Here is a 13,563-nt window from a genome sequence, read left to right on the forward strand (position 1 = left end):
CCTCCCGCTCTCCAGCTGGCAATGCCATGTCTCTCTGTGAAGAGCTCCAGTGGAGCCGTGGTGATTATCCACGCCACATGTTGTCTTGTGCTCAGCTTCTCTCAGGCGAAACCTCTCCCTCCAATGGGATCAGTTACCTATATATTATACCTAAGTCACAGACTGAGAATCCTAAATGACAGGACATCATCTATCATTGAATCCTCCTTTTCTTGTGAGCCTTGAGCTACATGTAACTACACACATATATATATATATATATATATATATATATATATATATATATATATATATATATATATATATATATATATATATATATATACATATATATATATATATGATATTACATAAGAGCCAAACAGGTGAACAGATTAAGAAGCAGTAAGAAAAGTGAATGTTTACTTACCCCGCATCACTTCCATATCCACATATTAAGGCATCCTTTGCTCCTTCAACTTTGTAAAAATTATCTGAGGAAAAGCCAGTTAAACATACAAAAAGTTGTAATATGTAAAGTATTAAATATTACATTGTTAAGAGCACTGTACATCTGATGATCAATAGCAGGCTCTTCTATTTTTGGCTGACCTTCACTGCTGAGGAAGTCCTCCGTGGAGCTCCAGGTTCTGTTGTTGCAGAAGAAGGATGTGTTGGGGCTAAACGAGGAGTTGACGCAGTGCGAGAGACTGCGGACGCACTTTTGTCGCAGTAACCCCATAAAAAGCTGCAGGCCGATGAGGGCAAACACGCTGAGACAGAACACGGTCAAGATCATCACGTCTGCCAGCTTCTTCACAGACTGGATCAGGGCACCAACGATGGTCTTTAGACCTTGTGTGTGTGTGTGGGGAGGAAACAATATGTATTGGTTGTATGACACCATTACAGAAACCTTTGTGAATAACATTTAGACATTTTAGAGAGAACTAAAAGGAATCAAAGAAACCTGATTGTTCTCTTACCTGGGATAACTGAGATGGTTTTCAGTGCTCGCAGTACTCGGAAGGTTCTCAAGGCAGAGACATTTCCAAGGTCTACAAATTCAGTCAAATATCTGGAAATTCATACAACAAGTGAAGAGAAATCACATCTTTGTCTGGAATGTAGTGTTACAAGTTTATATTACAGCTTTTCAGCTGGTCAATGTTAATCTGACATTTTGTCGTCTTTTAGCTCATATTTTGGTCTCCACCAACCTCAAACTATTTTGTGTTGAGCTGCTTAACGTTCCACTAAGTTCAATAGCTAGTCACTAACTTAGTCTGCATGGAGTTAGGTGCTGGGGATGCACAGTGAGTACAGGCTACAACAAAACATTTTTGTTTAAAGTCTCCTGTTTTTGCCCTTTGCTCTCAAAAACAATGCTGCAAGGGCTCACATCTATTCATATGCATGTCATGTGCAGCTTCAAGGATGAGATCCAGTAGAAGTGTTTGTTTTTTTGTAACAAAGCAAATGTTGTGTTTCAAATCACCACGGAGAATTATTGCTTCACTAAGTGAGGGAGAGGATTTTTGTTTTTATCAGATGATTGCATTACATTTTTCTTAAAAACTGTTCCTCACAAGAGAATACAAACACAGATTCAGAGAATCAGAAGACAGTGATGATGTGTGCAATGGTGAAATGATATCTGTACTCACGCCATCATAATCACCGTGAAGTCCAGCCAGTTCCACGGATCTCTCAAAAATGTGAATGGCACTGTACAGAAACCTCTCGCTAATATCTTTATTGCTGACTCGAATGTGTAAATACCAGTGAAGGTATACCTGGAAAAGATCCATGGTAGGAGAACACAATGTAGCATTAGCACCAAGGACAACGTTACACTGAAACAAACTGGAGCTTTAAATACATCTCAACACTAAAACTATTTATAGTAAGATAACAATGAAGAGTTGTGTTTGAGATATGACGCAGCCTGCTGAAAGAGCTTGAAAAAGAAAAAAAATACTACTTGTTTAATATTTGTCACCATTTTTAAAAAATCTACCAAGATTTGAAATCTAACTATAACTAAAATCATGATAAAGTCCAAATCTTAAAACATATATAGACTGACAGATATAAAAAAAAGAAACTACATGTAGTGTGATGACAGCGTCACACAACTCATTTTCTCAGTTTGTGGTTTTTCAGAGTTTCGTGCTGTTTTACTGTATAAGTGGCACAGGCAGTTTATCTGCTGATGGTGCAATTGTACAATTGATTATCCTGTTTGGTGATCTGTTTTTGTAACTACATGGTCTTTATAGAGCATATATACACTCACTGACCACTTTACAAGATACCCTTTAACTTCAGAGCTGCCTTAATTCCTCATGATTCCTCAAATTCAACCAGCTGCTGGAAACATTCGTCAGAGATCCCGTTCCATCACATCCATAATTTGCTCTATTGGACTGAGGTCTGGTAATTGTGGAGCCCATTTGCACACAGTGAACTCACTTCCATGTTCAAGATTTCAGTTTGAGATGATCTGAACTTTGTGACATGTGGCTAGGAAGAGCCATCAGAAGATGGGTACAGTGTCTAAAAACTGAAAGCAGGCAAGATGAATCCATGCTTTCATGTTTTTTTACACCAGATTCTGACCCTACCATCCAAATTAAATGGAGACTCATCAGACCAGGTGACATTTTTCCATCCATCCATTCCACTTATGGATGGCGAGAGGCGGGATATACGGTCACTGTCACATGGAGCAACATTTTTCCAATCTTCCTTTTTGCAATTTTGTGAATTTAGTTTCATTCTCTTAGGTGAGAAGGTGTCGCCCCTGTGGTCTTCTGCTGGTGTAGGCTTCAAGGATTGTAATGCTGGGTGTTCAGACATGCTCTTCTGCCTTCTTCTAGTTGTAACAAGTGATTATTTGAGTTATTAGAGGTTCTCCTCTTACCTGGCATTAACAAGGCATTTTCAAACATTGTGAACTGTCATTCACTGGATACTTTCTTTCTCAAACTGTTGTCTGTAAACCCCGGCAATGGTTGCGCAGAAAAATTTAGTGAAAATCCTGGTAGCTTCTGAAATACTCAGACCAGCCCATCTGACAACAACAATCACGCCACATTCAAAGTCTTTTAATTCACCTATTCTGAGACTCGGTCCGAAATTCAACAGGGCAAACTGAACATGTCTACATAGCAGAATGCTCTGGGTTGCTGTCATGTGATTGGCTGATTAGACATTTGTATTAAAGAGCAGTTCACTAGCTGGACCCACGTCCTCATTTTAGGTTTGACAGCGTTTTAGTAGGTAAAGGTGAACGCTTGGACATGAATTGAGCTGCGGTTTGGGGAAAGCCTCGAAGGCAGATCCCCATGTACTAAATACAAGTGAAGAAGTTAAAGAATTGAAAACAAGGAGGGAGGGAGGGTGGGGCACGTAAACAAGAATGAACAGCTTGCAGAACTGGAGGAACCTATATAGTTGACAACCGGAAGGAGCGTGTTTGGAGGCGTGGTCCCGCTCCTGAAATTCCGATACATAATCTCCAATTAAACAGGTATACCTAATGAAGTGATCAGTCAGTGTATGTAAGACCAACAATGCGGGAGACTGATTAAGACAAATGGAAAAACTATTGCAAAAAACAAAACTGCTTTTCTTCCCACATTAACTAAAAATGAATTCCTGATGTTGCAAAAAGTAAAAAAGACTCTGTGAATGTGGACAGCCTGTTGCATGCTTCACCACCTCTTTACAGCATGCACAACACATTATATTGCAAGATTCTTCTCTTGGTTCAACTTAACATGCAAATGTGGTGTTTTCAAGCATGGCGAATATATCACATGCATCATATACTTACATATGTCAATTGATTCTGCCAGTTGCCACTGACAAAGCAACAAACCCCAGCAAACTACACATTAGAACGTATGCAGACAATTTTGAATCAAGAAAACAACTTCAAGCTGCATTAACTTACTCCAGGTACTTGGTCCATGTTGGTGGATCAGACATGGCCATGAAGAAACAGTTGGTCAGGATAGTGAACATTATGAACAAGCTAAACAATGTGAAAAGAGAGTTAAGGAATGTGTACTGTAAGGTGACGATTTACAGTTACCCAATCAAATACGTTTTTCTGATAAGCAGACGATGTATTCAAATAAAACAACAAAGGTTTATTGTAATCCTGTGGAGTATATACACGAGGATGAACGGTCACTGTTTGTACCTACAGACTACAGTAAATGCAGATTATAAAAAACAATGTAAACAAATTCTATTTAATATCGACTCGGTAGAAAAACATAATCTCCCATATGGAGACATGGACTGAAATCCTAAAGGATCTACTGAATCTTTACAAATGATTGCAAAGATTAAAGTGCTTTAGCATAAAATGATAAGAAATTCACTGAAATGAACATTAAAGTTTTTCGCTATAATTTAAATTATCTGATTGATTATATTACATTATAAAATAAACCGATAGTTTGGGTATTGAGGGCTTTTAGCCTGCACTTCAGAACCGACTGCGGTAATCTGCATGTTTCAGAGAATCAGTAACAGAAGTGAAATCTATAACAGGGGAGAGTTGGAGGAAAATTTGGGAAAATTACAAATCATCTGTCTGACAACTAATAGTCAGCCATCACATGATGTGAAATCTCCTTGCTCTTATTTCATTTCAGAGATTAAAAGAGGGATATGAGGGGATTTAGTGTGCGATGCCAGAGAGAACCATCACAAAGATGTTTCAAAAATAGGACTGGAAAAATCCAATAGAAACCTACAGGGGGGAAATCAGTAAATATCACAAATTGGCTTATCTGTCAGCAGGAAGTGAAATCTGGACTTTTCATTGTAAAATATATAAATTACAGTAGGAATGGTTCAAACTAGTTTGTTCACGGCAGGACATCTGAGTCACAGTCTAATCCCCATGTTATCACATGTCAGGAAAATGACATTCATGTTTTTAGTTTAAAGAGAACACCCTTTTTTTTAGTGGTTTAAAAAGTCCCTTTTCAAGTGTAGCAGGGGAAGAGGAACACATGAGCCTTCAACAGATAAATAAAAGCAGGAAGAGGCACATGCAGAGAACCCAAAAAGGATATGAATGAACTAAAATCTTTATGGCAATCGCTCTGATGAGGTGAAATGGAGTAAATATGTAAAGTGCAGATGTGGCGCTGAATCTGAAGATGGCCTTCCCTTTGTTAAGTACTATAAAGGTCTGCAAGGGGGGAGAAAAAAAAGAAAAATATAACATTATTGACAGAAATCACATTTTTGAAAAGACATCACACCAAAAAAAGCATTTCTTAAAATGATTTTCACTTTGTGCACAACAACAACAGTGAATCGCAGCAGCAGCAGGTCTGAGCAGCAGTTCAGCTGCTGTCTTTACCAAGCAGGGATAACAATATAGCTACCATCTGTGTTAATATTCACCGTGAGCACTTATGGCTCCAAGAGGTGAGCGAGCAATGAGTGCCCGTCCACACTGTTAGTGAGGCCGGCTGAGATAATGGAGACAACTCCAATGGGAGCTGACCCTTTCCCCAACAGATGTGGCATTTATTTAAATATTTTTCCGTCTTTGGATAATCCTCCCATCCAGCAGTGCGCCACATGCCAAAACAAAGAGACCCTGAGAATGACTGCCACATCCTTTTTTTTTTTCATCTCTCCATAAACGGCCCATTAACGGGCAGCAGCAAATCAAAACTTGCTAATCCTATTTCTGCATCCGCAAGAGATCTAAAGCGAAGCAGTCACAGAGGCCACGTCTCAGCTCGCTGCTCCAAATAGCCACTTGCTAAGTTCTGTGAAAATGCCAGTTTATTTGGAGGCTCGCTATCATATCGTGTTCAAATTCAGATGAACATTCATCAGCGAACATGGCAGAAAATATAGCAGCAAAATTCTGCATTAGTAACCACAAACACTTTCATTTTCAAGCCGATTATTAAGAAACGTGGTTAAATAACTTTAACATTGCCAGGGATTCGCCATGGTTACAATCTCTTTAACGGTTGCCAAGAAATTGCCTCTATGAAGGAAACCCCAGAAAATGGTCATTTTGTGTCAAGTATTTCTTTAACCAGTAAAAATTATATTGATTCAGTCTGTTAAAACAGGCTGAATTTTGTCTCCCACTACTCCCACTGTAAAAGTGTTGATGTGCTCATTTTAATTTAAATGGTACATAATCTTTGGCAGATTTATCAATACTGATCATTTTATTGCAAACATGAATAAGTTTCTGCCCATAATGTCTGTGATTGCTGGAACCAATATATCTGTGACATGTTTCTTTAAGCAAAAGACAGTTAGCTTTGTTAATACAAAAGAATTTAAAAGAACTGCTATCATCATCATACATTAGTTTGGGCATACAAACCACTCAAATAAGGGCACCTTTGCAATGATTCTCTTTCTGGAACTCTAGTAGAGATATGGAAAACCATTCATCCAAAAGACATTTCATTATTTGGTGTTTTGATGATGGCAGTGAAGAGAGCTAACACTGTAGTCTTAAAACTTCCACAGGTTTTTACGTAATCTGAGTTGAGGTCAAGCTGTCAAGTCATAAAAATCATATAACTACAAAAAAACCCAAACAACTCCTATTGGGAGTAGTATCCTATTCATCCGAGCACAACGGTCATCACTCAGAACAAACTTGTGCTGATTCACAGTAACCCTTTCTTCCACAAGGGGACAAGCAAACCCAAACTCTTACCCTCTGGTTCTTGTAGTAAAATGGATCGATGTCTTCCAGCGGCACCCCAATAAGTTCTTGAGGGATTTCACCGAAGATGCGTGGCAGTTGCTTCCCTGCCTCCAGGTCGACCCTGGGTTTCGGTGGCTCTGTCTTCTTCTGAGCCCCCTTGGCATTCTTGGCCTGCTCCTCCGCAATCCGCTGCTCCAAGGCAGCCAAGGATTCGCGAGTGAACCGCCGCAAGCCATCAGGACCCGTTGGTAACAGCATGGTTGCCATCTTTTCATCCTGATTCTCCTGTACTAGAATTTACTTACAGCTACAGGGAGGGAAGTATAGATTGAACACAGAAAAACAGATTGAAGAAGGTGAGGATAAATACATTATATACTGCATGAATCAGATCATCTGCCTGTAGCTATCTGTACCAGTAGTTTGGTAAAACAAATTAAAAAATGTCTGAAAGCTGGATTGGAACTCATACTCAAACACTAAATGTAAATGTAAACAGTAAATGAACTGAATTGGTGTCAGAGAAGACTGTTTCTCTGTCACCTGATTATTATATTATACTGATTAGATTATAATACTATTCAAAATTCTGCATCTATCCATCTATCTTTCTTGTAGAACTGTGCTGTCCTTCGGGTGGCGCTGTCACTTGGTGTTCGCTCTCTCTGCGGTAAAGTATCACTTCCTCTTCCTGTTCCAACACACAGGGGTGTTTTTGAGTAGTTTATCTGCATAGCAATTTAATTAAAAACTTTTAGATAACTTCTGTTTTCACAGTATAATCTTCACGTGCTTCATCCAAAGAACACTCTGCTCACACTACTGTTTGAAAAACTAGTTCATGCATTCTAGACTTCTAGGCTGGACTACTGTAACTAATTATTATCAGGACGTCCTAAAAACTCCCTGAAAAGCCTTCAGCTAATCCAAAATGCTGCAGTAAGGGTACTGACAGGGACTAGAAAGAGAGAGTATATTTCTCCTGTTTTGGCTTCCCTTTATTGGCTTCCTGTTAAATCCAGAATTGAATTCAAAATCCTGCTCCTCACATACAAGGTCTTAAATAATCAGGCCCCATCTTATCTTAATGACCTTGTAGTACCATATCACCCCATTTGAGCACTTTGCTCTCACACTGCAGGCCTACTTGTTGTTCCTAGAGTATTTAAAAAGTAGAATGGGAGGCAGAGCCTTCTGTTTTCAGGCCCCTCTTCTGTGGAATCAGCTTCCAGTTTGGATTCGGGAGACAGACACTATCTCTACTTTCAAGATTAGGCTTAAAACTTTCCTTTTTGCTAAAGCATATAGTTAGGGCTGGACCAGGTGACCCTGAATCCTCCCTTAGTTATGCTGTATTGGTCATAAGCTGCTGGGGGACTCCCATGATGCATTGAGTTTTTCCTTTTCAGTCACCCTTTTCACTCAGTATGTGTAAATAAACATCTCTGCATTGAACCGTGTTTGTTATTAATCTCCAGCTGTCTTCCACAGCATGTCTTTATCCTGTCTTCCTCCTCTCACCCCACCGGTCCCAGCAGACGACCCCGTCCTTCCCTCAGCCTGGTACTGCCGGAGGTTTCTTCCTGTTAAAAGGGATTTTTTCCTTCCCACTGTCACCAAAGTGCTTGCTCATAGGGGTTCATTTGATTGTGGGGTTTTTCTCTGAATCTATTATTGTAGGATCTACTGTACAATATAAAGCGCCTTGAGGTAACTGTTGTTGTGATTTGGCGATATATAAATAAAATTGAATTGAATATAGAAATAATTAAAGATATATTTTTTTTAATCACAAAACCCATTTTATTTGTATCTAGAAAGACATATACAGCTATAACTTAAAAAACAAAACATTGCCTATTTTTAACTCTAAAAAAGGCTAACAGCATTGTTGTACAATTTTGGCAGAAGAAAGCAAAAACTAGACTTTGCAGATACATATTAAAGCACTGAGTGGCTATTGTGTCAGATCTCTTCTACAGCTTGGTGTGCTCTCTCCCATAATGCGCAGAAATCTGTTACTGACTGAATTTGAACATGTTTGACTCTCTGTGCCAGCATTCAAAATCTGAATCCAGTCTGAGGCACATTTGCTGTATGATTAAGTTTAACAGCCAGTCCAAAAACTCTGTCCTATATTTTTGAACTAATTACCAATTGTCTGTGCAATGCACTTATAACATAGCTATATGTAAAAGATGGACACAGGCAACATGAAGTTACATATTAATTTTTTAAGCCCTGTTTTCCCATTTTGAAGAGTCAAGATTAGCATTTATCTGTGCGCCATGTTAGCTGGAGCTAGAAGTGAGCATATCTGGACAAAAGTGTGTAGCTGTAAGTTATTAGCTAAGCCTGGGTAGCGAGGATGAATCCATCAAGTGCATGGGCCCACTGCACAGATCAGGCAGATATCTTTAAATTAGAACTATATAACTAGATAATAAAATACTAGAATTTCACTCACCACAACTTTAGCACAGGCCTCTGGATGGACTGTTAGTACAATTAACCACACAACAGGCTGCATATTTTGTTGGATAAAACTACAACTACTGATTATTCTAGTTAGCAGATGTGAATCCTAGCAAAGAGCTATTAGCAAAACCTGCATGTGCACTCACTTCTCTGTCAAAACTGCCGGACTACTAAATTAAGCTAATTGAAGTTTAAAAAGGCAAGTCATTAAAAAGTTCTATCACTGTAAGGTTGTCATGAAAGGGAAAGGGACCAAAAACATTACCATGGGAGGTTTTCAACACTTCTGACTTGGCTTCCAGTCATGGAGGCTGTTCCTTGACTAATACAGCTGCTAAGCAACCTGCTAACACATGGTTAACACAGCAAAGTGTTACTTAAAAACATCTTCGAGAACACTAAAATACTCAAACTGAGGCTTCAAAACAAATCATGTCATGGTGCCTGTGTCCAGCTTTCCTAGACAATTTATCATTTGTTTTTGTGTGGCATCCTGTTCGTCTTTCACTGCAATTCGACTGCACAACTTAACCGATAATGCTTGAACAACCACTACATCCCATTCCCCATTAGATCATTTAATTACCAGTATTGTACTACTGGTCGAACTACAATACACACTCAGTTACTCCTAGTTTTGTTTAGGCTAGCAGCCCTGCTTTGGGGTCTAAAGAAGAAGAAGAAAAAACCCCAAAAATCACAATGAAATATTTTGGGCACCCATCTTGATATGAGGTTTGTAGCATTTATGAAGGAGACAGATATGCCACTGAAGCCCTCACACGGTTCATTTCAAACATTGCATAACAGGATGAAGACTTCAGTCAAACATGGGATTAGCTCTTATTGTTTTGATGGTAAGACTGTGCTAAAGGAGGTTAAGAGACATGATCTAAATTGTCGACTGTTACCACAAACCACCAGCTTTCTGTTTCTCAGTCAGACTAAGGCAGACATAGTTCTAAATCAGAGGGATTAGGAATCAGGATTAGGATGGCGATCATTTGCTGACTGCAACAGGTGACAGCAAGAAGAGAAAATGCAAAGCTATCAGTACATTTACACATATTTAGCACACTTTGTTGTCACTACAGCATCACAAATGCCAAAATGAGCTCCTGAGGCTTAATTTAAACTGTATGCTTCTAAGTTTTCAAAATATTTAAAGCTCAGGGCAGAAATTATATAGGGTACAAGAGAAACAGCCTGCAATAATAAAATCCTAAGCGTAAGTTGTCATTCTGTTGCCACTAAAACTGAAAACAAGAACTAGCTTCATAATTGCTATCACCAAATGTGACATCAAACTCCTTGTTTGGACTCCAGGTCTCAACCAACTCTAAAGATATATCTGGTATTTTCACCACATTCTCATGCATCAATAGTTAATGACTACCAAGAAAATATGAATATTTTTTCTCTTTCAGTCTGCAGTGAGATCATTTAAAAATCAACTAAATCTGCATTCGGACATTGAGGGCACGGTGGTGGTGCTTCTCAAACAAGCAAAGCAAGCAAGCTCATCTATCACACAGGGTTGTTTTCTATTTGCCATGTTTGCTTGGAAACAAGTTTGAAAGCCAGAAACTGTGAAATGTATTAACCACAGAAGCAGAACAAGTAAAGTCGACACTGGGATGAAAATGTCTGTTCACCATGAGCTTCTTCTTCCACATTATAAACAATTTGGATTTGAGAAATGCTCATTTGATCCGTGCTATAGCTTACTTGGACTCTGCCATATATTATATAACTACAGTGTAATATTATTTACACTGTAAGTACTTCCTCCACTCTGTAAAACTTCATTAGACTAAAAAAAAAGATTTGTATAACAACTGTTGTTAATTTTAGTCTTTCCCTTTGACAAATCAGAGAATAACAGGTTATTTTGACTCGAGAATTACAGATAAAGGCGGAACAGCTTGAAATCCTGCTCACCTCAAACCCACAGTCTAGAAGAGTACATCCGCTTTGTTCTGATTGGCATAAGCATTAAGACAGGTTGCAGGTCATCGGTACTACACCGTTATTTTTACCAGAGAAGTAAATATAGCTTAAACAGCTCGAAATCCTACTTGTGGATGTTTACAAGCCCGAAAGCAGCACATCTGCTTTGTTCTTAATGGCAAATGTCGTTCCCATGGGATAAGCATTAAGACAGTTTTCAGGTCATCTGATCAGAGATAAAAACCAAAGTCTACTCGTAAATAAAGATAAATACTAAAGACGTTATCGAAAACTCACTGCTACATGTTATCCATGACAGAGTCTGCTATATTAATAACTCAAAAAGCTTTCCAACAGGAGGATTACATTTCGATGCCCTCCTTTTGAAAGAGAAATACCATTGTATCCTTTTCCTATTGACTAAGCTCTGCGAGTTTTGCATCTACTCCTGTCCTGAAATGCATTGATCCCTTCACACGTCCAGCCAGACGCTAGTTATCTGCTTTCACTTGATCTGCTTATTTGGCCCAGGTTTATCTCAGATCAGCTTGTCTCATACACAGAATCCAGTGCTCTCCCATTTACTGTCAAAATAAAGAGGTTAAGGCCCATTTACGACATCATAAAGCAGATAAAAGGTTCAAAGCAATGATATTTCTGTCATGAGGCGACGGGACAGGATGTGACGAATCTTTCAGCGAAACACAGCCCCCAACATTCAGTCTATAAATCAAATGAATGAATGATACAAATTTAATGTGAATATTATTAAATGCACAGAGAGGACAACTGCCAGCATGCACAGTTTCACTTTGCATGCCAGCTTACTCATAGGAGGAAGTGGTTGTAAAGTATTTCACTCATTTTAGTTTGAATAAAATTTAATTCCCATAACAGCCAGATGTGCTGTGGTCATCAGCAGTGCAAATAATTAAGATAATTAGATTGAAAGCAGAGCAGAGCTGCACACTGGCAGTTTTCACATGCAAATGCACGCACATGCACGAACACATGCATTGTGACATGGATTCTCACATCAGCTAACGCCAGAATTTAGCTTCGTACAGCTATGCATTGAAAAAAATGGTTAAAGTAAAGACTCACAGTTCAATAACTGCATGAAGTCTGATGTGTTTTGATGTAAATTAATATGGAACATTATGATAGGACAGTGACAGAACAGTTTGGGCAGTTTTGAGGTTCAATGCATGCGTACAAACCAACCTGATAATTCAAAGGTAACAAAACATGTTTTTAAAGCACCTGTTGACTTTATGAGAGTCTGATTCTAATGCTGAACTTACACTGAGGCATAAATCCAAACTTTCAGCTCTGTTAAGTATATAAACGGCTTTACTGACAATATTCTGTCCCTGCGACGACAATAACTGCAAAAAGAACCCTAAGCTTCAGCAACACTGTAACAAAGTCTGTGTCTGTTACCAGATGTTTATATAAAGTCTTCTGTAACTCTCACGTGTGTCACGGTTTACCAGTTATAATCATCGAATGGTAACTCCTGTTTTTATGCCTCTCAGGGCATCTGTGGATTATTACAAATCGTCTCCTCCTGTTTGGTCCCTAAAGTGCTCATAATTAACTAATTTTTCTCTCATTAAAAGTGAAACATTTTAGAACATATAAAATAGTTAAACATATAAAATGTAGGCTTTTGGAATGTGTGGCTTACCTAAAATAAATGGAAAATACTGTCTTATTCTATAGTTCAAAACAAGTAAGCTGTGAATTTTCTCACAGCTTACTTGGTAATTGTAACTATATTCGAATTGTTCAGTTTCGGGTTTTTATGGCACAATCTCTAAGTTTCTTAGACCATGGTCTAAGCAACTTAGAGATTGTGCTTTGTTGTGTATCTGACGGACAAACACCAAACCAGTTCCACATCATGGAAGTTGCACCATTTTTACAAACCAACAATCGGCCATGTGCGTATGAAAACAAAGGCACTGCGCATGCGCGTTTTACTCCCATTCTATCGCGATATTTCATTTTCCTATCGTTGCCTAACATTATACCGGTATTACCGTGAACGGTATAATATGGCCCAGCCCTAGTGCCAATATCAGAAGATGCAACCAGATACGATGGTGGTTCATAACCGTGTGCAGCAAACGTTTGCTTGGCGGCAGAAAGAAATTGCAAATGGTATGCCTGTGGAGGATGTGTTGAAGAAGTACCCCTTCTTAGGGATGCCTACTGGTGTAAGTCAGAAAGCTGGATTGAACTTGGAAATAGCTGTCACATTTAACATGTTTATAGTAGTAAATTTTATTTGCCCTTGACCTTGTTTTCTTCATCTGTCCCTCTTTCCTTTTTTCGTATGTTCATGTAACTTCTTACAGTATTGTTGTTAAATTCTATAAAAAAAATAATTATGCAGCACCATACATAATTAATATCAACTTTAGATTATT

The 13,563-nt window shown here is 38.6% G+C and overlaps 1 protein-coding gene across 2 annotated transcripts in view; it reads right to left on the minus strand.

Moving 5' to 3' along the window:
- The window catches only part of LOC101474809 (sodium channel protein type 2 subunit alpha), a 45,490-nt gene that overhangs the window by 28,635 nt on the left and 3,292 nt on the right, over nucleotides 1-13,563 (minus strand). The window contains exons 2-8 of one of the 2 annotated variants that reach the window (XM_004565395.3): nucleotides 6,710-7,007; nucleotides 5,079-5,197; nucleotides 3,941-4,030; nucleotides 1,647-1,775; nucleotides 966-1,057; nucleotides 592-834; nucleotides 410-473 (exon numbers count right to left, since the gene is read on the minus strand). In XM_004565395.3, the coding sequence (XP_004565452.2) occupies nucleotides 410-473; nucleotides 592-834; nucleotides 966-1,057; nucleotides 1,647-1,775; nucleotides 3,941-4,030; nucleotides 5,079-5,197; nucleotides 6,710-6,967 (995 nt within the window). In that variant the 5' untranslated portion in view covers nucleotides 6,968-7,007. Of the gene's footprint in view, nucleotides 1-409; nucleotides 474-591; nucleotides 835-965; nucleotides 1,058-1,646; nucleotides 1,776-3,940; nucleotides 4,031-5,078; nucleotides 5,198-6,709; nucleotides 7,008-13,563 lie in introns of those variants that run through there. The other variant, XM_076876793.1, reaches the window with a different exon arrangement.

Source organism: Maylandia zebra, linkage group LG18 (assembly GCF_041146795.1).
Source record: "Maylandia zebra isolate NMK-2024a linkage group LG18, Mzebra_GT3a, whole genome shotgun sequence".
NCBI classification, from domain to species: domain Eukaryota; kingdom Metazoa; phylum Chordata; class Actinopteri; order Cichliformes; family Cichlidae; genus Maylandia; species Maylandia zebra.